Here is a 21,000-nt window from a genome sequence, read left to right as displayed (position 1 = left end):
ATGAAGGAGAAGATGCAGTGCTTTGACAATGAGAGCTAGCTTAATATTTTACTTAGGGAGACAAGCAGCAGATCTGCATTTATTTTACAGGAAATTGAGAGATTTCTTAATTTGATCCTCCCCCTCGGTGTCCTGTCTTGTGACCCCAGCTGTCACTATGTGTCATCTGTAGCACAGCCCAAACCGCAGAGAAGAAGAGTCTCTTTTGAGAGGATGCTGTGCTGTTTTCAAAGGATTGTGGCACCAACGGCACAAAGGTAAGTGCATTATTAACAGAAATGATTCTTTAAATGTAAAAATGATTGTTTAATGTCCCTCAAATGCTTCTATATAGTTATCATTGGAAGGGCTGTGCGTTAAGTCCTCGTGTGAGGATTTGTATGTCTGCAAAGCTGCTGAGGAAATTAATGCCTGGTGAATTTGAAATTAAAATGAAAGATTACGCCGGAAGAGTCAAACCTGAACCTGACCCCTGTGAGTGATAATTGATGTTGCATGGGTGTGCTTTCAAGGGAGATGTGGTCTATGAAATTCTTATTAATTTCTGTCCTCCGGGGTGGCGTTGCATCGTGTTGCATGCTGCCTGAGGATTGCCTGTCTGGCTGAAGCAGCTGGAAGGTAGGAGAGATTTATGAACTGGCGGAATGCAGTGGAAGACAAGTTTGTGGAATCCTGGAAAACTTGCTTAGAGGGGGTGGGGAGTGTGATCTCCCAAAGCGGACCTCTGCAGTGCAGAATTGGGTAGAGGATGCTGTCTGCTGCTCTGCACAGAGCCGAGCATCGTCAGGGTGGGAAAGCAGTGAGATTTTGTAGGTCAGGTTGATGTGGGTTTCTGCTCTGCAGCAGCCTGTGGTGGGAGTGGGTTTTGCTTTGGTTATTCACGCCGATGTTTGTTTTCTTTGTTTTTGGTTCCTTTCTTCCCCCCATATGGTTAAGCAGTTTCCCTCAGTGACAACCGTTGTGTTTGGCCAAAGCCCGGGAGTCAATCTGAACAGACTCATCAAAACCTTAATGCCTTGATGAGTTTTTCTTTTTGGTGATATTCTAGTTAAGGCTGTCCTCAGATATAAAGGTGATGGGAAAGCGGTTCAGGAGATCCTTATCGATGGTTCCTAACCCAGAAGCGTCTGACCCCATTCGGCGCGGTGCGGCGAATGGCTCCTCTGGGGCCTGTTCCTTTCTGCGCCGGGATGGATGTGGCTGTGGAAGCAGGGCATGGGCGCTGTACTGGGTCCCAGCTCAGTCCCACTGCCTTTTTACTGCCTGCAAGTTTCTTAAATATAGGTCATTTGGCCTTTGCTTCCATTTCGGGAAAGGCTTTGGGGGATCTTTTGTCCCAGAAAAAATTAATTATCCTTTTCTGCCTCCCCATTTCTCTGCCTTTATATATGGGCTCCTTTAATTTTTTTTTTAATTAAGTAGGCAGATTTGAGAGTGGCTGGTGAAGCCCACACTGTGAATGGCAGCCTATTGGGGGGGGGGGGGTTCACCTCGGTTCAGTGTGACACACGCTTCGTGCTGCTTCCCGCCGCAGGTAGAGCAGCTATCAGCCCCCCCCCCCCCCCCGTGTCTCCCAGCCTCCCCCCCCACGTCAGCCCCCGTTGCGAGAGTGGATATCTGCTTTAGCACAGTGAAGGAGTCGGCGTGCCGTCGCTGCCATGGACAAGGTGAGTACGGCTCCCTCTCCATGCCGAGCTGCGCCGGGGAAGTGCTACTCGCAATGCTGCCTGTTCGGGAAATATCCAGGGTTTTGGAAGCAGTTCATTGCAAATGTGACAGTTTAATTTTGTGCATGTCTGTAGAGCATGTATAAATGAATGGGAAATTTTGTGGGAGTAACTGATTTATTATTTAGTGTTTTATTTGAACAATTTAAAAAAAATATATGGTGTTTTGCATGGTCAATCGTGCTTATGTGTCAAATTATTGAATAAGTAAAGTTCAGATAATTAATTTGTAATTATTAAATCAGTAGATAATGCATGGCTTTCGTGTATTTTGTGGGGAAATGTTTCATAATGCAGTGTGTGGGATTATAGTGTTCTTAATACCGTACTAGCCTGCTGGTCCAGTTTTGTACTGGTTTCCAGTTGTGTTAAAAAACCCAGCTCTAATCACCCATCGGGGTCACTGTGCCCGTTTTCCTCTTAAATGGTATGACATGTCTTGGGACGTCCGACCACTGTGGCTTCATTTGCAAACACAGGAAGACGGAGGTGTGCTGCTGTGTGAGGAGGGCGCGATGCCCGGCAGCGGTTCCCTGGGGCTGCATAGCCTGCTGCTGATGCCCAGGAGCTGATGCCCAGGGTGCTGGCGCCCAAGGTGCTGGTGTCCGAGGGCTGATGCCTTGGTGCTGATGCCCAGGTGCTGATGCCCAGGAGCTGATGCCCAGGGTGCTGGCGCCCAAGGTGCTGGTGTCCGAGGGCTGATGCCTTGGTGCTGATGCCCAGGTGCTGATGCCCGAGGTGTCAGTGCCTTGGTGCTGATCCCTTGGTCCTGGTGCCCGGCACTGATCCCTTGATGCTAGTGCCTGGCGGCTCATCCTTTGGTGCTGGTGACCGGGGGCTGAGCCCTTGGTGCTAGTGCCCGGGTTCTGATCCCTTGATGCTAGTACCCGGGGGCTAATCCCTTGGTCCTGGTGCCCGGGGGCTGATCCCTTGGTGCTAGTGCCCGGGGGCTGATCCCTTGGTACTAGTGCCCGGGTTCTGATCCCTTGATGCTAGTGCCCGGGGGCTGAGCCTTTGGTACTAGTGCCCGGGTTCTGATCCCTTGATGCTAGTACCCGGGGGCTAATCCCTTGGTCCTGGTGCCCGGGGGCTGATCCCTTGGTACTAGTGCCCGGGGACTGATCCCTTGGTCCTGGTGCCCGGGGGCTGATCCCTTGGTCCTGGTGCCCGGGACTGATCCCTTGGTGCTGATGCCTGGTGGCTGGTGCCCGGTGGCTGGTGCCTGGGGGGGTTGATGCCTGGGGGGTTGATGCCAGGGGGACTGACCACAGATCGCCATGTGTGTTCCTTTTGCCCCCCAGCGCTGCACAGACTGCCGCGAACCCCGTGCTGCCCAGAGCCTTTGCACGCTCTGCAACAAGCGCCTGTGCTACCAGTGCACCAGCATGCACCAGGACCACACCCTGGCCGGCCCCTCTGCATCCCCCGGGCCCCCACTGCTGCCTGAGGCAGGCAGGAGGCGTGCTTACATGGGTATGCCCCCCCTCCTCCCGTTCTCCGCCACCACCGCCGCTATCTGAGCAGGATAAATGTGTAGCAGACGGATATCTGAAGTTAGATGAATGTATCGCCACTTTAATAAGAAGGCAGTGTAACATATTAGTGCACTGTATCACAGCAATCCTTGTCCACTATGTGTTTACTTCAGTAGGCAGTAAAACAGTGTGATTGGCTTTCAAGATAAAGCTAGTTGTGGTTTTGAAAAAAGCACAACTGGCTCTTTGCAACTGCTCGTCACTGTGATGTTTAGCTATTTGCGGCTTCCCACCTGTATCTGCATGGGCCCCGACGTGTGAGAACTCAGCGTTGTGTGCAGGAAACTCACAGCCAGGATGTGTTCAGTGCCATGCCAGCCGTGCATGTCCTGTCCAGTGTTCAGTGGCGGAATAATGAGTTCAGGGGCCCCAAGATGCACTTTCCGTAGGCTCCTCTTCTGCCCCCACACCCCCAAAACGATACAATGACTAACTATAAAACTATTTAAAATTAGTGACTATGTAATAATTTCTACTTAAAGAGAATGTGACATTGTATCAACCGAGGGGAATCACATCAGAGGAACAACAAAAAGGCAAGCTTACACCTTCACATCTATCATATGCAGCGAGCAGAAAGAGGGCAACAGAGACCGCATTGAATCAACGCATCTCAATAGCAGTAATCTTAGAACATTATACTCTTAGTATTAGAATGTTTTCCTCCATGCTTTCCTGGCCTAACACTCATTTATCAAGCTCATAAAATCCATTTTACAAAGGAAACAGACTAAGCATAACAGAAAATACGTGGAGTGCCAAAAAAAAAAGATACATTTAGAATTAGTTTTAACCAATCCCCAATTGGCAATCAAATAAACAACCAATAAAGGATCACTTTATTGAATGGTAATAATAATAATAATAATAATAATAATAATAATAATAAAAACTAGTCACCCAATAGGGGCCCCTGATCACTCTGGGCTCCCAGACTGCAATAATACGCCCCTGCTGGCATAGCATGACATGACCAATGGAATGCCAGCCCCCCCACACTGGTGTCTCACCTGACTTACCACTGTCCTGAAAAAGAAAAATATTTTAACAACATTTAATTATTATCTAAAGATTTGTAACATACCTTGATCTCATTATCTCGTTATTCATTACTGGATTGTTCAAATATAATTCCTGTTTGAAGCTAATACCTGATTGGTGGGGCCTCTATTATAAGCAATTACCTGATTGGTGGAGCTTCTACTGAAAGATATTACCTTTTTGGTGGGGCCTCTATCAAAAGCTCTTACCTGCTTGATCAGGACTCTCTATTAAAAGCTATTATGTGATTGGTGGGACCTCTATAGAAAACACACTACAGCTGCCCAGCTGGCTGTGCCTGCACCCACTAACCCACAGTTTCCTTGCGCAGGCCCCGGCTGCTGGTCCACCAGCACCCTGCACTGTCACTACCACAGGCAGGAGCCGCTGGACCTCTTCTGCGAGACCTGTGACCTCCTGTCCTGCAGCAGCTGCCACCTCTTCACCCACAAAGACCACAGGTGCACTAGAAAAAGAGCCTTGTCATGACAGAAATGGCAGCTTATCTCAAGGACCAATGTGCTCTCCCTTGTTAAGAAGTGCCCATCAAAAGCATCTAGCTACTTTAAACAGGGGGTCTCCAGTTTGTGCTCTTAGCTTTCGTCCTGCATTGTTGGGGCCGCGTGTTTGACGCTGACGCACACTGTGAATTGCTCCATGTCCTCAGGCTGATTCATGTGGGAAAAGCTCTTCAGGAGCAGCACTGGCTCTTTGAGAACCTGATGGCCCAAGTGGAGGACAAGCGGTTGGTGGTGGGGGACATCGCCAAGCAGATGGAAGCCAGGTGAGGGGCTTCCCTAGCTTCTGTGCTGCATATATGGCTTGGAGCTTATTGTTATTTCATAAAGGTGAGCACAAACAAAATGCTGTGAGTCTGATCACTCTAGATGTTGTGGAAACAGTGGTGTTGAACACATTTGACCATTTTTGGGGTCTAACACATGCCGGAACTGAGCAATCCACTAATACGCCAAATGAATGATCATTGTGGAACACGGTAATGTTCGGCTTTATATATAGCCAGCCAAGCAGGAATAGGTCTCGGCCTGATCAACGTGTTGATGTTTGTGCATTTCCCAGGTTACATTCCATAAAGAACATGCAGAGGAAAGCAGAGAATCAGATTAAAATGGCGAAGATGATCATGATGAATGAGCTCACCAAACGTGCCAACCTGTTAATAGAGCAGTTGGAGGTCAGTGATCTGTCTGTTGGGCAGGGGAGTGGGTTCACAAGTGGCTTCATAGGTGGGTTTATGAGTGGGTTCACGAGCTGCTTCATCCTCAACTGAGTTTAACCTCGGCTTTGGGGCTTCCTGCCCCTGCTTGCAGAAGATCTCCAGTGAGGTCCGGCAGAACCTCGAGAACCAGCTGCAGGGGGTGATGGAACTGTGTGCCCAGCTGGGTCAGGCGCAGAACTTCATATGCTGGGCTACACTGCACAACAGGAGGAACCCGCTTCTGTTTAGCAAGGAACTGGTAAGCCATCTGTTCCTTCTGGTCTCTCTGTTGCACTACTATCGAGGCCTGAGAATGGTGATGTTTTCTCTCTCTTTTGCTGATTAGGTAGAAATTAGAAACCGTTAGGTACATGATGTCACTTCCTGGAGGCAATGTTTCTTTTTTGATTGTCCTTTCTGTGCGGTTCCCTGTAGGTGTTGATGAAGTTGATGTACTGCTTTGTTTTACTTGAGGTTTTGTTATTAGAGATTTTTACTTGCACTTCTCAGCAGTTCAAAAAAACCTCAGAGAAAAAAGGTTACCTGTCTGACGTGAAGCACGGGCCTTCCTCTCCTTCAGATCACTTACCAGATGCAGTGCTTGCTGGTGTCCCAGCTTTATTCTGACCTGGCTCCCCCTGTGAAGATCAAATTCAACTGGGACGCCAGCTTCTGGACCAGGCAGATTTCCACCTTAGGTAGGTCTGTGCAGACATAACTTGCTTTTCTATTTGTATCTCTGAGAGATGACTAGCTTTGTTTCAGACGTCCTGCTTCGCTGAGCCTTCAAGCTGACGTCTCCCTGTGCTTCGCTCACCCTGCTGTAGGTCAGGTGACCACTGAGGGAGGAAGTGGTCCTCACTGTGAAGGTGGCGGCTGCCCGAGCGTCCTGAAGCCCCAGCCGATCCCCTGCGCTGCTGCTCCGCTGTCCCTGTGCCGCAGTGCTTTGGAGCAGGGCTGCAGCTTCCGGCCCCAGCTGTGCTGCGCTCACTGTGCTACTCCCCCTAAGTCAGACAGACTCCACCCTGACCTGCTGATAGGCCACACACGGGCTCCAGGCCTGGGCCAGGGGTCGCTGTGTCACCCCTTAAGCAGCTATCCCGAGAAGAGTCTGCAGCGAGCTCAGCCAGTGCAACCAAAGTCCGTCTTGAAGCCCGTGACACGACTGGAGGATAAACGGCCAGAACAAAACCTTCGTGGTCCCAAGTGCATCCGGGCTGCCCAGTCGCTGCCATCGCTGCACCAGGGCGACCAGCTGGCCGGGCACCTGGATCCCCATAGCGGTCTGGTGCCTGTCGCCCATCCGCGGCCACTCCCTGCGCAGCCCTTTGCGCAGGCGCTGCTGCCCACTGTGGACGCCTACTACCTAGGCTTTAGCCACTCGCTGCCCAGGCAGCCAGCACCTGCGCAGTCGAGCCTTCCCATCACGTTGCACTACTCCTCAGAGCCCAATAGGTCTGCGCAGCTTTCCCCCGGTCCCGAAAGGCAGCAGGGGCGGCCAGCCGCCGTCTGGAGCAAGCTAGAACCGGCCCCCAAGCAGGTACAGCTGGCTGCAGACTGGAGCGGGTCGCTGCCGGAACGACGGGTCACACTCACATGCGCGGAGCATAGTTCAGCTGATGCAGGCGAGCAGCAGCTGGCCGGGCATTGCAGCAGGACGGAAGGCAGCACGCAGCAGCTGCCAGTGGCTGCAGGTCTGAGCCCAGCAGGCATGGTCAACCACCAGAACCAGGCAGCCACCACTCAGGGCACCGCAGATCCTGCTAACGCAGCCACCCCGCCGACCGCAGCTTGTGCAGGAACCAACCAGGACGTGCAGGGGAAGCATGCGACTGCGCAGCTTCAGCAGAGGAAGGAGCAGGCAGCCTCCCCAGGGCCAGGGAGCAGCCCGGAGCGGCAGGGTAGACGGCAGCCAGCGGAGACAGAGCAGCGACGGCTTGACGGTGGTGATCAGAGGGTGAGTGAACAGCCCCCCCCATGCGATGGTGGCCCCTACCATTCCTGCACTTACATATCACTCAGGACTACTCAGTACTCTGAGCTGATAGTGGCCCGACCCCCAGGCTGAATGAGCCTAAATATTTACTTTTTGCAGACATTTTTGCATATAATGTGGCAGATAATACATACAACTATGCAGAAGCCGTCTTTGGTATAAGCTTCTAATCAGTGAGCAGTGTAAGAGCTGTGGGAACAGGAGCTATATATACCAAAGATGAGGAAATAGAAAAGCTAGAAAAATATCCATTTATTTAAGGATCACAGAGACCAAGCATTTTACATTGTGGGTTTATTTTTTGCTTATTGGCATATCCTGTCGACTCTCTTAAACAGGAAGTACTTTGAATGATGTAATCGAGAAGCATAGCGTTCAGTTGTCAGGGTGGTGTGCTCTGCACGGTGTGGCCCACAACAGAACACACTGCACCCCCACCCTGCACCACTGCCTCACTTCCTGACTCACTTCAGTCCGCACACAGGAAGCGTCTCGCCCTCTGTCGCCCTCTCCTGGTTAGAAAGGCTCGTTAGGGCTCCTTAGATGATGCAAACCCTCCCTGAAGGCCATCACTGTGATCGTACATCAGTGTGCTTATGGGAGCCCACAATACTGGGTTTACGTGTTTGCTAAGTGTCAGGTAGGTGAGGGCTCATTCCCAGGAAGCTGCCTGGTGTTTATTAACCTGGTGTTAATGAGGAGCCAGGGGAATTCTGGGAGATCAGCGGTTGGCTCTGCCTTGTTATCTCCCAGCCTGCAATCTATCCATTCCAGATGCAAATAAACACTTTCCTAAGAAATTACACTCTTACAAGTTTCCAACCCTGCCAGCATCACAATTTGCAGTGTCCACCCCCACCCCCCCCCGACACTTCGCAGGTGTGTGCTGCTAATCGGCAGGCCGGTGGGATTGGCTGCGCAGTACGTAGGGGTGTGTGGGGAATGGGCGGGCTGTGGTTAAGCAGCCTGCGTCCTCCCAAACCAGGGACCTGCTACCGCCAGTGAGAGACGTGTGTGAGTTTCTCCTCTTGAATTTGTGAAGTTGCACTAAGGAGACCCACATTTTCGGCGTGCCTGCGATCAGCGTGCGAGACTGTGTACGGTAACCGCTGCTCTAAGCACATCCTGCGTTATGTGTGATCTCGTGTTGCGTGCTGTCGCATGTGTTACATGCGTTACCCTGCACTGCTGCCTCTCGTCATCCCGCTTCCGCCACTCTTCCTCTGCCTTTTTCGAGCTGTTTGCCGCAGTATTCCTCTGGCCCACATTCTCACCGTGACCGTCATTCTCAGACCTTCTCCTTGCCTCACTTTCACTCTGTCCCTGGACAGAAATCCACTCCTCCCAGGATGTTGGAGCCAGACCACGATCTTCCCAGAGCATCGCTGCAGGGTGCAAGACCTGGATCCCGAGGGGCCCCAGAGGAATGGGCGGCGCCACTGAGCAGCCCTCCAGGGGGTGACTCTGCAGGGTCCACCCTCAGCTTAGCAACAGTCTCCAAGGAGCGGGGACAGGCCGCTCGCCAGGTAACCACATCTCTGTGGGGATCCTGCAACTGAATTGCCCTCCCACCATTGCAAAGCCAAAGCCTGTCCGATCAGCCCATAGCATTGTAATACTCCAGTACTGTGTGGTACTAACTCTGTACACTGTCAAAATGTTGTGGGAATTGTGAAAATGCAATGAAGCCCTAAATTTGACCAGGAGAGAAATATACTCGTGACATCAAATCAAAGCCGATACTACCCATTGTGTTGAATGACTATCCACCACGCACCCCCCCCAGGGTGACCGCAGTTCGCCACACGTGCAGAGCCCGCTGTCAAATGCTGCGGTGAGCCTGAGCCGCAGCAACAGCGCATCTCTACTCTGTGTATCCCCTGTGACCGCTTGTAAGACAGAGCCAGGTACGTGCCTCCCCTAGTGTCACTGTCCGGCATTCCCACGGAACACGTAGCCTGCGATATTTTTTTTCCTTTTGATATTTTTACTTATTTTCTCATCTAATCACTTCTAAATATCTATATTTATAGATATTTGCCCTTATGAAGAAATTAATTCTGGTGATAAAGACAGTTCTTCTACGTCAAGGAAAGAGCCATCAAGGTACAGCAGTTTCTCTTCTGTCCTGATGAATGCTACATGTTATGTGTGATGAAAATGATGTGGCTCTTTTGCTTTTCACGTGACAGAAAGGGCCAAGCGGTGATCAAGATTCCAGGGAGCTCTAGAGTTCCAGTCGTACGTCTGGAACGACTGAAGATACGAGTAAAGCCAGGGTTTTTATCAAAGCCACCAGTAGATGTAGAAATCGGACCTGGTGCCGACCCAGCATTGAAAAGAGAGCTCGCAACCACTGAAGATCCACGGCAGAGTTTATCCTCCAAGGTGTGTCCACAAAGGGCACCAATTCTGTTCCTCCAGATGTTATGATGCATAAGTGATTGCATATTTTAAAGTTTCCAGAATAGCTGGAAAGCAGGCTTGTGCTAAAATGTTTGGTCTTAACACATCCATCCTTGGTTGTAATTTTGTTTCTCTCTTTCTCTGTGTTTCAGGAGCAGGCTGCTGTTCTTTGTTGGTCACCTTTGAACTCTGAGCCCTTTGAACAAATATCAGCTGACATCCAACCATCATTCAGCCCTGATGCTGATGTGCAGTCCTCTGTCCGGCTGAGATCAGAGGAGCTGCTGTCAGCCCTTACAAACAGCACTAGAGCCGAACCTGAATCGGATCCTGGTCCACCCGCTGAATTGGACCAAAGATCTGAGTCTGAACCAAGATCTGAGTCGGAACCAAGATCTGAGTCTGAACCAAGATCTGAGTCGGAACCAAGATCTGAGTCGGAACCAAGATCTGAATCTGATCCGGCATCAGAATCTGAGCCAGATTTGGATTTAGAGTTAGATGTGGAATCTGAGGCAGATTCAGAGTCAGAGCAACAGCCAGAATCAGATCCAGGTTTAGAATCGGATTCACCGCTTGAATCAGATTCTGACCTGGAATCAGAACAGCAGCCAGATTCAGAGATATCTGCGGAATCGGAGCCAGAATTTGAATCGCACCTGGAATCAGATCAGGACTCGAATTCAGATGCCGATCATATAACAGAGATAATTGCAGAGTCAGATCCGGATCCAGGAGGCCTGTGTGTGCACGGTGCTAGTCCCCACAAACTGGCTGAAGCTGTGCTGTTGGAGAGCGACCATCGCGAGGAAACTGTAGAGATGGAGAACGAGGACTTTTGTGCCGTGTGTCTGAACGGGGGTGACCTGCTCTGCTGTGACCGCTGTCCCAAGGTGTTCCACCTCTCCTGCCACATCCCACCTCTCCTCAGCTTCCCCATGTGAGCCACACATCCTACATTATGCTTTCCCGTTTTAAGCTGTTGTGTGAGGTCAGCGCTGGCAGTAATCTTGAGCTATGACTGCCCCTGCAGGGGGGACTGGGTGTGCACGCTATGCCGGGACATCCAGGAGCCGGAGATGGAGTATGACTGTGAGAACATACGCCACGCCGCACAGAATGCTGGGAAGGCCATGCTGTACGGCCTGTCCCCCTGTGACCAGAGGGTAGGTTAGGGTGCTTACTGTCAGACCGTGACAGAGGCTCCGTTTCACACACTCATTTCCGGTTTGCTTGGCCCTCCACAGAAATGCGAGAAGCTGACGATGTCCATCGCCTGCAACATCCTCAGTGCCCCCTTCCACGAGCCGGTCAGTCCACTGGTGAGTCTCTCCCTAGCTCAAAACCTACCAGCTCATACATGCGCTTACACATGCAAACTTACCAGAGATTACAGAGCTAGTTACAGTCATGTGAAAAAGAAGGTACACCCACTTTCATTTCAATTCAATATATGTATCAGGGACATAATAAATAGATAATAAAAAATCATATGGTCCTTAGCAAGTCTTAAAATTAGGTAAATACAACTTTGAATGAACAGCAATCCATGACGTATCATACCATGTCATTATTTATTTAACAAAAACTAAGCCAAAATGCGCAATGTGTGAAACATGAAGTACACCCTTACTGCTTCCATAGGGATTGAGAGGGTAAGTAGCAGCCAGATGCTGTTAATCAAATGCACTTGATTAATTGATCATCAGCAAGTGTGATCACCTCTATGGAAGCAGAAGTTTTGGCAGTTTGCTGGTCTGGAGCAGTCAGCTCTGTGACATCAGCAGTGACATCAGCAATGATCTTAGAGAAGCAATTGTTGCTGCTTATCAGTCTATGAAGGGTTCTAAGGCCATTTCCAAACAATTTAAAGTCCATCATTCTACAGTGGAAAACATTCAAGACAGTTGCCAAACTTCCCAGGAGTGGACAACCCAGCAAATGCACCTCAAGGTCAAAGTTCATGATGGTACAATTACAAAAAAACTGTAGCTTGTTGTGGCTTGTTTGGAAGTGTTGCCAGGAGAAAGCCTCTTCTTGCTAAAAAGAATATGGCAGCACAGCTTAGGTTTGCAAAGTTGCATCTGAACAAACCTTAAGACTTCTGAAACAATGTCCTTTGGACAGAGAAGAGCAAAGTTGAGATGTAATGCTGAGCATTATGGCCAAACGTTTGGTGGAAACCAAACACAGTATATCAACACAAACATCTCATACCAACTGCCAAGCACGGTGGTGTAGGGGTGATGATGTATAGGCTTATATTGCAGCCACAGGACCTGGGCACCTTGCAGTCATTGAGTCGAACATGAATTCTTCTGTATACCGAAGTATTGTAGAGTCAAATGTAAGCCCATCTGTCCAACGGATAAAGGTTCGCCGAAACTGGAAAATGATCCCAAGCACACCAGCAAATCTACAACAGAATGGCTGAAAAAGAAAAGAATCAACTTCTTGCAATGACCCAGTCAAAGTCTAGACATCATTCTCATCGAAATGCTGTGCTGGCACCTTAACAGAGCTGTGTATAAATGAATTCCCACAAACCTCAATGAACTGAAGCAACGCCGTAAGGAAGAGTGGCCAAAATTCCTCCACAATGATGTGAGAGACTGATATCATACAGAAAATGATTACTTCAAGTTATTGCTGCTGAAGATGATTCTGCAAGCTACTGAATCATGGGATGTACTTAGTTTTTCCACATATGACTTCTCCATTTTGGCTTCATTTTTAAATAAACAATGACACGGTTTAATCTGTTGTGTGTTTTACACCTGAGATAAGATTTAAATAATTTTAGAACCTGGTGATTTTTTTTAATGTCCAGATACATAAACCATAGAACTTTCTTTTTCACATGAATGCCAATTTATATTCAGCTTGAGGACTTTCCTAAATTTCTGGATTTTCTTGAGTCATTCAGGCACTCATCCTGAAATTTGTGTAATCTTAATTATTGTTTAATTGCAATACACATTTACATGTAACCATGGCTACATGCATGTGAATGCTTGTTTCTCCCATCTAGGCGCGCCATTACTACCAGATAATCAGGAAACCCATGGACCTGTCAGTGATCAGGAGTAAGCTGAATAAGAGGAACCCGCTGCACTACTGCACACCAGAGGAGTTTGTGGCCGACGTCTTCCTGATGTTCCGCAATTGCGGCAAGTTCAATTATGTGAGTTTGTCTTCATTATTGTGTTCCCCGGATGTATGGTTTTGGAACCTGTAGGGCAACACTGCTTACTGCAAATGGAGGGAAAAGTGACTGCAGAAGACACTTGACCTTGTGAACAGGGTAACTGTATCTAAGATTTAGATGCCCTTTATTGATCCTAAGGGGGAATTTGATCTTATTACTCTATTTGATCTTTGATGAATCTTCACAAAAACATTATATGGATGAAAACCTACACCTGATACTATGGAAGCCGAGAATGGCTGTGCTTGCAGTTATTAATTTTATGCTGTTATCTTGAGATAATGAGGAAACTTATTCTTCTGAGGAACACTGCACAGGTCTGTACTTCTCAAACTGTTGGGCATTAGGGAACTTAGGAAATTTATTGTGGGGGAATTAAATTAAAGTTGGACTTTTAATTAAGATTTCAAGAGAGGTGTGGATAATGTGTAGGGTAGGCTTGGGTGGTATTACAGTAATATTTTTGGTATACTCTGGTATTTTTGTTCAGCAAAATTTATTGTGGGCAAAGTTCCCCCTGGTGTGTGAAATTTATTGTGGGGGAATTTAATTGTCACTTAGCTCTAGTCCTAGCCAGCCCATGGAAGAACAAGTGCAGATCTGGTGAACCTGATTGTACTGAGAAATGTCACATGAAGTTAGGCCTTTAATAAGAACTTCATATGGTCATACTGACAGGAGGTGGCAAACTGGTATGTAAACAATGCAACAATTCAATAGTGTAGTTTCAGAGCATTCAGATAGAAACACATTTATTGGGTTTCACATTTCCAGTTGATCCATCCAGTACTTCTAGAAATTGTAGAGGTTTGGGGTGTGGGAGTAGTAAGGATTAGAAGAGGATGGGGGCGACAGGCCTGTCTGGGGAACACAGTGCTGTTGTTCTGACAGCATCCTTTCTAGGTTAACAGGAGCTTTTATCTAAATCTACGTACATTTGAGAAAGCAGGGACAGCCAGTCCCTGGATCAGTTGGGGTTAAGGGTGATGCTCAAGGGCCTTGTGGTGACATCACTTTGCCAACCACAAGATTTGAACAGTAACTTTACAAACAGGGACACACAGGCCTAACCACCCAGCAGCCCAAAGACCAAACCACTGGGCCATGATACCAAACTCCCTGAATCTGGGAGAAAAAAAATGTTGGTAAGCAGTTAGAGGAGAGAACTGCATGAATACTTGCAGTGTTCTATAGTCTGAATGGTTCTATAGTTTGTATGGATGGATGAACAGACAGATGAATGGATGCATAGGTGGGATTTAGTCAGGCTGTGGAGAGCTGAGCGATAGTGACGTGGTTCTTGTTCTCCTGTGCTCTGTGGCTCGTCTTGCAGCCAGACTCCGAGGTGGCCCACGCTGGCCGCAGTCTAGAGGCCTTCTTCAGCGCCAAGCTGCAGGACGTCTTTCCCGATAGGGTCTTTCCCGTGCTGGAGGACGACTCGGACAGTGAGGACTATGATGAGGCCTACCGGGCCGGCGTGGCCGGCTTCCTGTGGCCAGAGAGGAAGGAGCAGAGCCACCGAAAGAGGAAGAGGAGGCACTCGGCCCACTGGAGGAGACAGCACCTTTAACAGGGGTCATGTGACCAGCCCTCTGCCAGTCCATGTGACTACATGATCTTCCTCAACAAGCTATTGCAATATTTCAGGCGTATTTATTAAGAGACGAATTACTCAGTTTCCTTTATCAATATCACTCTTAGAAAGCTGACCTTACATCTGTCCTAGAATATAGTCTCATATCATGTTACTTCAGGTCTCTCTCTCTCTCTCTCTCTCTCTCTCTCTATATATATATATATATATATATATATATATATATATATATATATATATATATATATATATATATGTGCGTGTATACATTTTTATAAAATTATCCTTTTATAAAATGTATTCAGGGTGTCTTTGTTTTAACTTTAGAGATGTAGCATGATCTGGATATTTTAATGGGAGGCTTGACTTGCAGTTTATTTGCAGTCTCAAGTCTATATTCTCTACATATTTGTAAATCTTGCCAGCTTATTGGTGTTCGTCTATGGCCAGGATGTAAAGGACTCACTACCATGTATTATACAGTAGCTCTGTTTAAAATAAAATGCTGTCATGTATTTTTTCCATATGCTTTTTATAAGCCTACTCAATACTATCCCCTTGCTCAGTGGGGCCCTGCTTTATGGACCTGCTGGATGTAGGTTTTTGCTCCTTAACTAAAAGTAACCTGATGCCCCTACTGTACCTCTTGTAGCAGACAAACCAACTGGACTGTCCAGTAGTAGCTCCGACTTCAGCAGAATAACACAAACTGTCAAGCTCACATTGCGCTTTGAGGCAAATAAAACCATAAGAACCTACAACACAGGGTGTCCTGTGAAATTGATTTAAATGTTTCTCTGTATTGAACCAGTGAGGAACACATCGCTTACACACGGTGGCGATGAGCTTCCGGCACGTTACCAGGCTGTGCCTCTGCATCAATAGCATCTAATGACACTACTGAGGTCTTGCCGGTGTCGTTTTCTAAGACAGGCTTTTGAGTTAGAGGGCTGGTGCCGTTTCTGGTGTTTTGAAGGATTTCTGTGCCAGTAAATGGAAGCTGGTACGGTACAGTAAACATGGCATCTCGGGTCCCAAGCGTGAGCACTTATCTACCCACATGCTGGTCTTTGAGGTGCAGAGAGGAGACATGGATGGAGATTCTAGGGGGGATTTGCACACACTTGGTTAATATAGGAACCCTTCATGCTCACTGCATAGTACTTGTGTCCTGCTCCTTTCAAAATGCTTCTATGTTTGATATTATTCTGTACCCAGTTGAATGGGATCCCAAGGAGCATTTTTAAATACGTGGTCATGCAGACACAAGCTGACATTCCAATAAATGTATCCTGTCCTTTTCTTCATAGCTCCTGCTCACAGACACCCCAGCTGTGTTTTGTTGATTTCCCCTTTTTAAATGCCGGTCGCCATTTTTCTGCAGGTTACCCTGATTTTGCTTTTTATAGAAAAAAACAAATCAGTTTGACATTTAAAATGATTTCAGGCTCACTTGCCAGAGATGGGGTTCTTGTGCCTTTTTCCCATCAAAATACTTAATGTAATCATACGTTTAAGCTATTTAAAGCAGAGTCATTTCCAGTTCATTTTTTCCTTTGATAATTTGCCTAATTATTAAGATTCATTTCTTGAGCTTGCCAATCCCTATTTTTAACCAGTGAATTCACTTGAGTCAAAATAAGGCTGTAATTTGCTGGTAAGACACACATTTAGACTTCCAGCTGTCATTAATGTAGGAAATAGCCCACCTCTAATGGTCATGTTTTTAATGTTTCTAGCACAAATGTTTAGATGTTTAAAGACTCCTGCAAAATTCTGGAAAATTTTGCATTTGCTGCAAACAAATGCCTTTAAGGGAGATGGTAAAGATAACATATATCATTCTAAAATCCAGTAAGTTTGCCATCCCAAGACCTTTATCGAACATATATTAGCAAAATGGAACACAGTAGAAATATACATTTTTGTTTCAATTTGCTTCCGCTTTTGTTTTTGAACCTACCAGAAAGATCCTACCGGGAAAAACTGCCAAGTTGACTTTAATAGCTGGAAGCTGATCAACAATCTTCTGTAATACTGTGGCACATTATCGGACCTATATCCTCATTTGTGTGAACCTTTGTTCCGTGGGCAGAATGACTTCCAGCGCCATTAAATACATCCTGTTCCTTCAGATCATTTACTCCAAAGGCTGCTCTAAATGTAGGTCCATTATAGTTCTTTCATAACAACAAGAGGCACTAGAATGGTCAGGGCTTTTTCATATAAGCTGGCTCCTGGTCACGTTTGCGTTGGCTGAAAATATGCAGTGATTGGGTTCTGAAGGATGTGGAGAGGAGACCAGTGGGCCGGAGCTGTGATAGCTGACAGCAGTGTGTGGTGGTGGTGGTTAATGTCCTGTCTGCACATTAAGGAAGATGGCAAGATTAGCCCTCGATTATTTGAGTAGAAATGAAAAACACAAGGATGGATGTTTCTGTCTGCCCTAATTAATCAGCTCAAGAGCCTCATTATATATTAAAATGTGACCTGACTTCACTAGCTTTTCCCCTGCTAAGAGAAGCTAGAGGAGAACCTCAACTCCTTGCTTTGCCTCATTGTAGCTCCAGCTGTAAATGAGGCAAGGATCCCTTAAAGGATACTCATGATGACAACAGGGACCTTATCTTGAAGCAAGGTAGCTAAAAACAAACTCATTGTTGAAGCTTGAAATTTGAGGAATACAAGGTACATTCAAGTCCTAAGGTATCCTAATCTTTAAAAATACCCCAGAAAGCTGAAACTGCTGTCAATTCTCAACATAGTCACCTTCTAGACGTACACATTTTTCACAACGTTTACACCATGATTTCATAACCGCTGCAAACACTTCTCTAGGGGTCTGTCGTGTCCACTGGAAAGTCGCTGATGCAAGAGTGGCACGACTGGAAAAGGTGTGATCACAGGAAGTGTCCTTCAGTGTTGGAAAAAGCCAAAAATTGCTAGTTGTAAGGTCAGGTGAGTAGGGAGCATGAGAAACTACGTTGGAGTTGATGTCAAGAAGAACCCTCTGAAGAAGCACCGCCCAAAGAGCAGGAGCATGTCTTGATGGAAGGGCACATGTGCAGCCTTTTCTGGCCGTTTTTCTTGCAATGCTGGAAGATACTTTTTTTTTTCAAAACATCTTCGTTGGATGCATCCCAGTTTTTTGCAGATCCAAGGCTGCATATGTGCTCTTCCAACAAGACATGCTCCTGCTTACTGCATGTGAGGTCTTTCTACTACATTAATCTACTAGATCAAGTTAGCACTAGATAAAGTGACATAATACACTTGCTGTAATGTAGCTGTGCAGTAAAGGCCTAAGGCCATTCGGCCTTGCAAAGGTAAAACACAGTAATTACAGTGACACTGAAACTGAGAAAAAAACACGCTATACCTTGGTTTTAGTGTGAATTTTGTAATTACTGTGATTTTCATACTCAGTTTTCTGAGCATAGTTGATATTTTGTCATGAGATGAAACAATGTCTAAGACAGGGGTCTCCAACTCCGGTCCTGGAGAGCTACCGTCCAGTAGGTTTTCTATCATACCTGGCTTCTGATGAGCCACACCTGTTCTCAGGTAAATACCAGGGTCAGCTGTGGCTCATCAGAAGCCAAGTAGGATAGAAAACCTACTGGATAGTAGCTCTCCAGGACTGGAGTTGGAGACCCCTGGTCAAAGATATGACAATGTCCAATTTCAGTCATAACTCAGTTTTTATAAAATATGCAGTTTCTGGGTTTTGCCATTGTAGGACAGCATTGGTGAATTGGTGACAGCTTTTATCATTTAGTCACATGTCTGAATACTGCAGTCTGAATGCAGCAATTGATTTTGGGAAGAAAAAAAACATTTTCCACAGAGAGGCACCGCAAATCCAGGCAATTCTCTTGTGTATCCCAGCTTGTGTACCCCATCACCAGGCAATAACAGAATGACACTCAAATCAAATCATCCCCCAGCCTGGGAGTAACCCCCCAGTACCTACAGAATTAAGACGCTTATTGCCTGTTTGTGGATGCTGTTATAAGAGTCTCTCCAGAGCCATCCAAGTTTCAGACACAAAGTAATCACTGCCTGTTACATCTAAACCTATTTACTATTGAGTCATAGTTGGCCATCTGCCCCCATTCCTACTCTGAGAGCACCTATCATCATTTAAAATGTTTCTGAGAACCGTTTTTTTGTTTCGCTTATCCTAAAATATTGTTTTGATAACCATATCTCCCAATTAAGTTGGCAATAAAGATTCTTGATGCCATGCTGACTGTACATGCTGCTTGTGTATAATTCGGCCGCCGTCCTTACCTAAACAACGACGTCTTCCGTACCGAGGGTTACAGAGGCTCCAGAGCCAGCGAGGGAAGGAGACGGGTAAATAGGCCATGAAGGTGGCTTTGTCTTAAGGTGTGAAAAAAGCACATCCTAATCCCAACAGACCTAATGCAGAGAAAGTGAGGGCCAGATGAACTCTAAATATGGGAGGAGCTTTTCAGCGTTCAAGTTTTTAAAGGGTTTGTTTTAATGTTGTGTGACAGTTATAGGCAAGGATCTCATTGGGGAATTGTGGTGCTTTTATTGGACCTCTTGCATAAGTTTATAAAAATGGCAATATAGCAGGTCAATACATTGTTATTTTTACATCTGTGTTCTTCTTTAACTGGGTTGCCCAACCAAAGTCTTCAAGGACCACAGAGTGTCACTTTCAGATGCTAATTGCGTTATTGAAGTAATTATTTAGATATTAACACACCTTACTTGGTACTCAGATCATTCCCAAAAGTATTCCATATTCTCTGTTGGAATCTCATCTATCTGATCTATGATCAGGGTTCTGTGCCACTGCTCTACAAAAACTTCTTAAAATATTCATGTTCTTTGATTATCAAGTGAACATGTAATACCACAAAAACAACAAAGGATATAGTTTCTTAGCAGAGTACTACACAGAGTAATTTACACAGATTTCAGGTCACAATTTATTCAGGACAGGGGATATTTTTTGAGAAATAGGACAATAACCAGGCCTGCTAATATCCTTTTGAAATTTGACCAAACATTTTTTGGTTACAGGTTCACACCTGTGAGAATTAATGCTGTCTTACCTTATTGTCCCTGAAAGAGTGACTTTATTGCAAGCAATGCGATGCCATTTCCACCCTGGTAAAGCTGCAAGGTCTGATGATACCACAAAATGATCTCTAAGGGGGTTGTGAATTTCCCTTTCTCAAATACAGAATCGTGCATGCACATCTTGCTTATGATCTTCCTGTTTGTTTGGTTTACCAAGCACAGTTTATATATTTAACTTTGTTTAATCAAAACTCCGGAAGGAAGTATGAGGTGTGAGAAAGCTTACAAGGTCTTTGAGTAGTGAGTTGTTTCCAAGTTACAAGTTAGTAAATAATAAAAACAGTATTAAAAATTAGCAATTAAGTAAAATTAATTTGAGGATTTGATGATTGAATACATTTTGTATAAAAAGGTAAAAGTGTGAAAACTGATTGTTCTTTCAGTCTTTTAATCTCCATCTTGCTTTATAAGGTAGTTGTATTTCTGTCCTTCTGTCCTGGTATTTGTATTCTGTCCTGGTAGTTGTATTCTGTCCTGGTAGTTGTATTTTGTCCAGGAATTTGTATCCTGTCCTGGTAGTTGTATTTCTGTCCTTCCCACAATGCAGCTGATGTGGGATACAGTCAGGAATTTATTTTTATGTCTGTAATGTTTTGCAGACCACTGAGATTTGACTGTGACTGTAAGATTAACAGCCGCCATAATAGCCATAACAAGATGAGGTCACCTAGGAAGTATGAGAATAACTCTGCTTGCAATTAAGAGTAAACATATGAAATGCACACACATATGTATATAATGTCTATACTATCATACTGCTCACTGGATGGGAAATACAATAGTCTCTTAAACTTATTCTATAACAAATTTCCACTGTGATAAAGAAAGATTTCCTTTGTTTTAAGTGGAGACAATAAAGTCACGAGTGTCACTGTGATGAGATAAACATATGAAGCAAAACAGTCAAACCTGACTTTTTCAATGTTGTGCTCTTTCAAGTCCAACTTTTTATCTGAGAAATGGAACTTACAGAAAATGTACAAGTTTACAAAAGTCAGTAAACTGTGGAACGCTGAGATAACTTTTGCAGAGGAAACCTCAGCTTTAAGTATTCCGACTTGGAGCGTCTCTCAGGTGGGAGGGGAGCAGTGTGTGTGTGTGTGTGTGGAATGTGTGTGTGCATTTGTATGTTTTCTGGGAGCTCTCTGGTAGCAGA

The 21,000-nt window shown here is 46.1% G+C and overlaps 1 protein-coding gene and 1 long non-coding RNA gene across 3 annotated transcripts; one reads left to right on the top strand and one right to left on the bottom strand.

The window, feature by feature from the left end:
- Positions 1-195: 195 nt before the first annotated feature.
- On the top strand, positions 196-15,487 carry LOC111840045 (tripartite motif-containing protein 66-like). Of its 2 annotated transcripts, XM_023804442.2 has the most exons (18): positions 210-257; positions 1,578-1,667; positions 3,029-3,200; positions 4,635-4,764; positions 4,971-5,087; positions 5,384-5,498; positions 5,635-5,781; positions 6,103-6,220; positions 6,350-7,479; positions 8,850-9,044; positions 9,305-9,425; positions 9,552-9,624; positions 9,711-9,906; positions 10,077-10,864; positions 10,958-11,090; positions 11,172-11,246; positions 12,956-13,108; positions 14,466-15,487. In XM_023804442.2, exons 2-18 carry the CDS (start codon positions 1,659-1,661, stop codon positions 14,700-14,702), a joined length of 3,909 nt encoding a protein of 1,302 aa, XP_023660210.2. In that variant the 5' UTR covers positions 210-257; positions 1,578-1,658; the 3' UTR covers positions 14,703-15,487. The 2 variants fall into 2 exon arrangements, with proteins under 2 accessions (XP_023660216.2, XP_023660210.2); XM_023804448.2 differs by lacking the exon at positions 1,578-1,667 and having other exon boundaries at positions 196-257.
- On the bottom strand, positions 11,475-19,928 carry LOC111840056 (uncharacterized). Its single transcript, XR_002837293.1, has 4 exons — positions 19,817-19,928; positions 19,020-19,151; positions 12,142-12,354; positions 11,475-11,964 (listed from the first exon to the last, which is right to left on the bottom strand). It is a non-coding gene; the product is annotated as an uncharacterized lncRNA (long non-coding RNA).
- Between the last annotated feature and the right edge of the window lie 1,072 nt (positions 19,929-21,000).

This window comes from Paramormyrops kingsleyae, chromosome 11, assembly GCF_048594095.1.
Source record: "Paramormyrops kingsleyae isolate MSU_618 chromosome 11, PKINGS_0.4, whole genome shotgun sequence".
Lineage (NCBI taxonomy): Eukaryota > Metazoa > Chordata > Actinopteri > Osteoglossiformes > Mormyridae > Paramormyrops > Paramormyrops kingsleyae.
This window is presented reverse-complemented; position numbering and strand designations above follow the sequence as displayed.

Coding starts and splice junctions, on each gene's coding strand:
- LOC111840045 (XM_023804442.2), top strand. Junction 9,045..9,304: donor GGGGACAGGCCGCTCGCCAG/GTAACCACATCT, acceptor CACCCCCCCCAG/GGTGACCGCAGTTCGCCACA. Junction 13,109..14,465: donor ATTGCGGCAAGTTCAATTAT/GTGAGTTTGTCT, acceptor CTCGTCTTGCAG/CCAGACTCCGAGGTGGCCCA.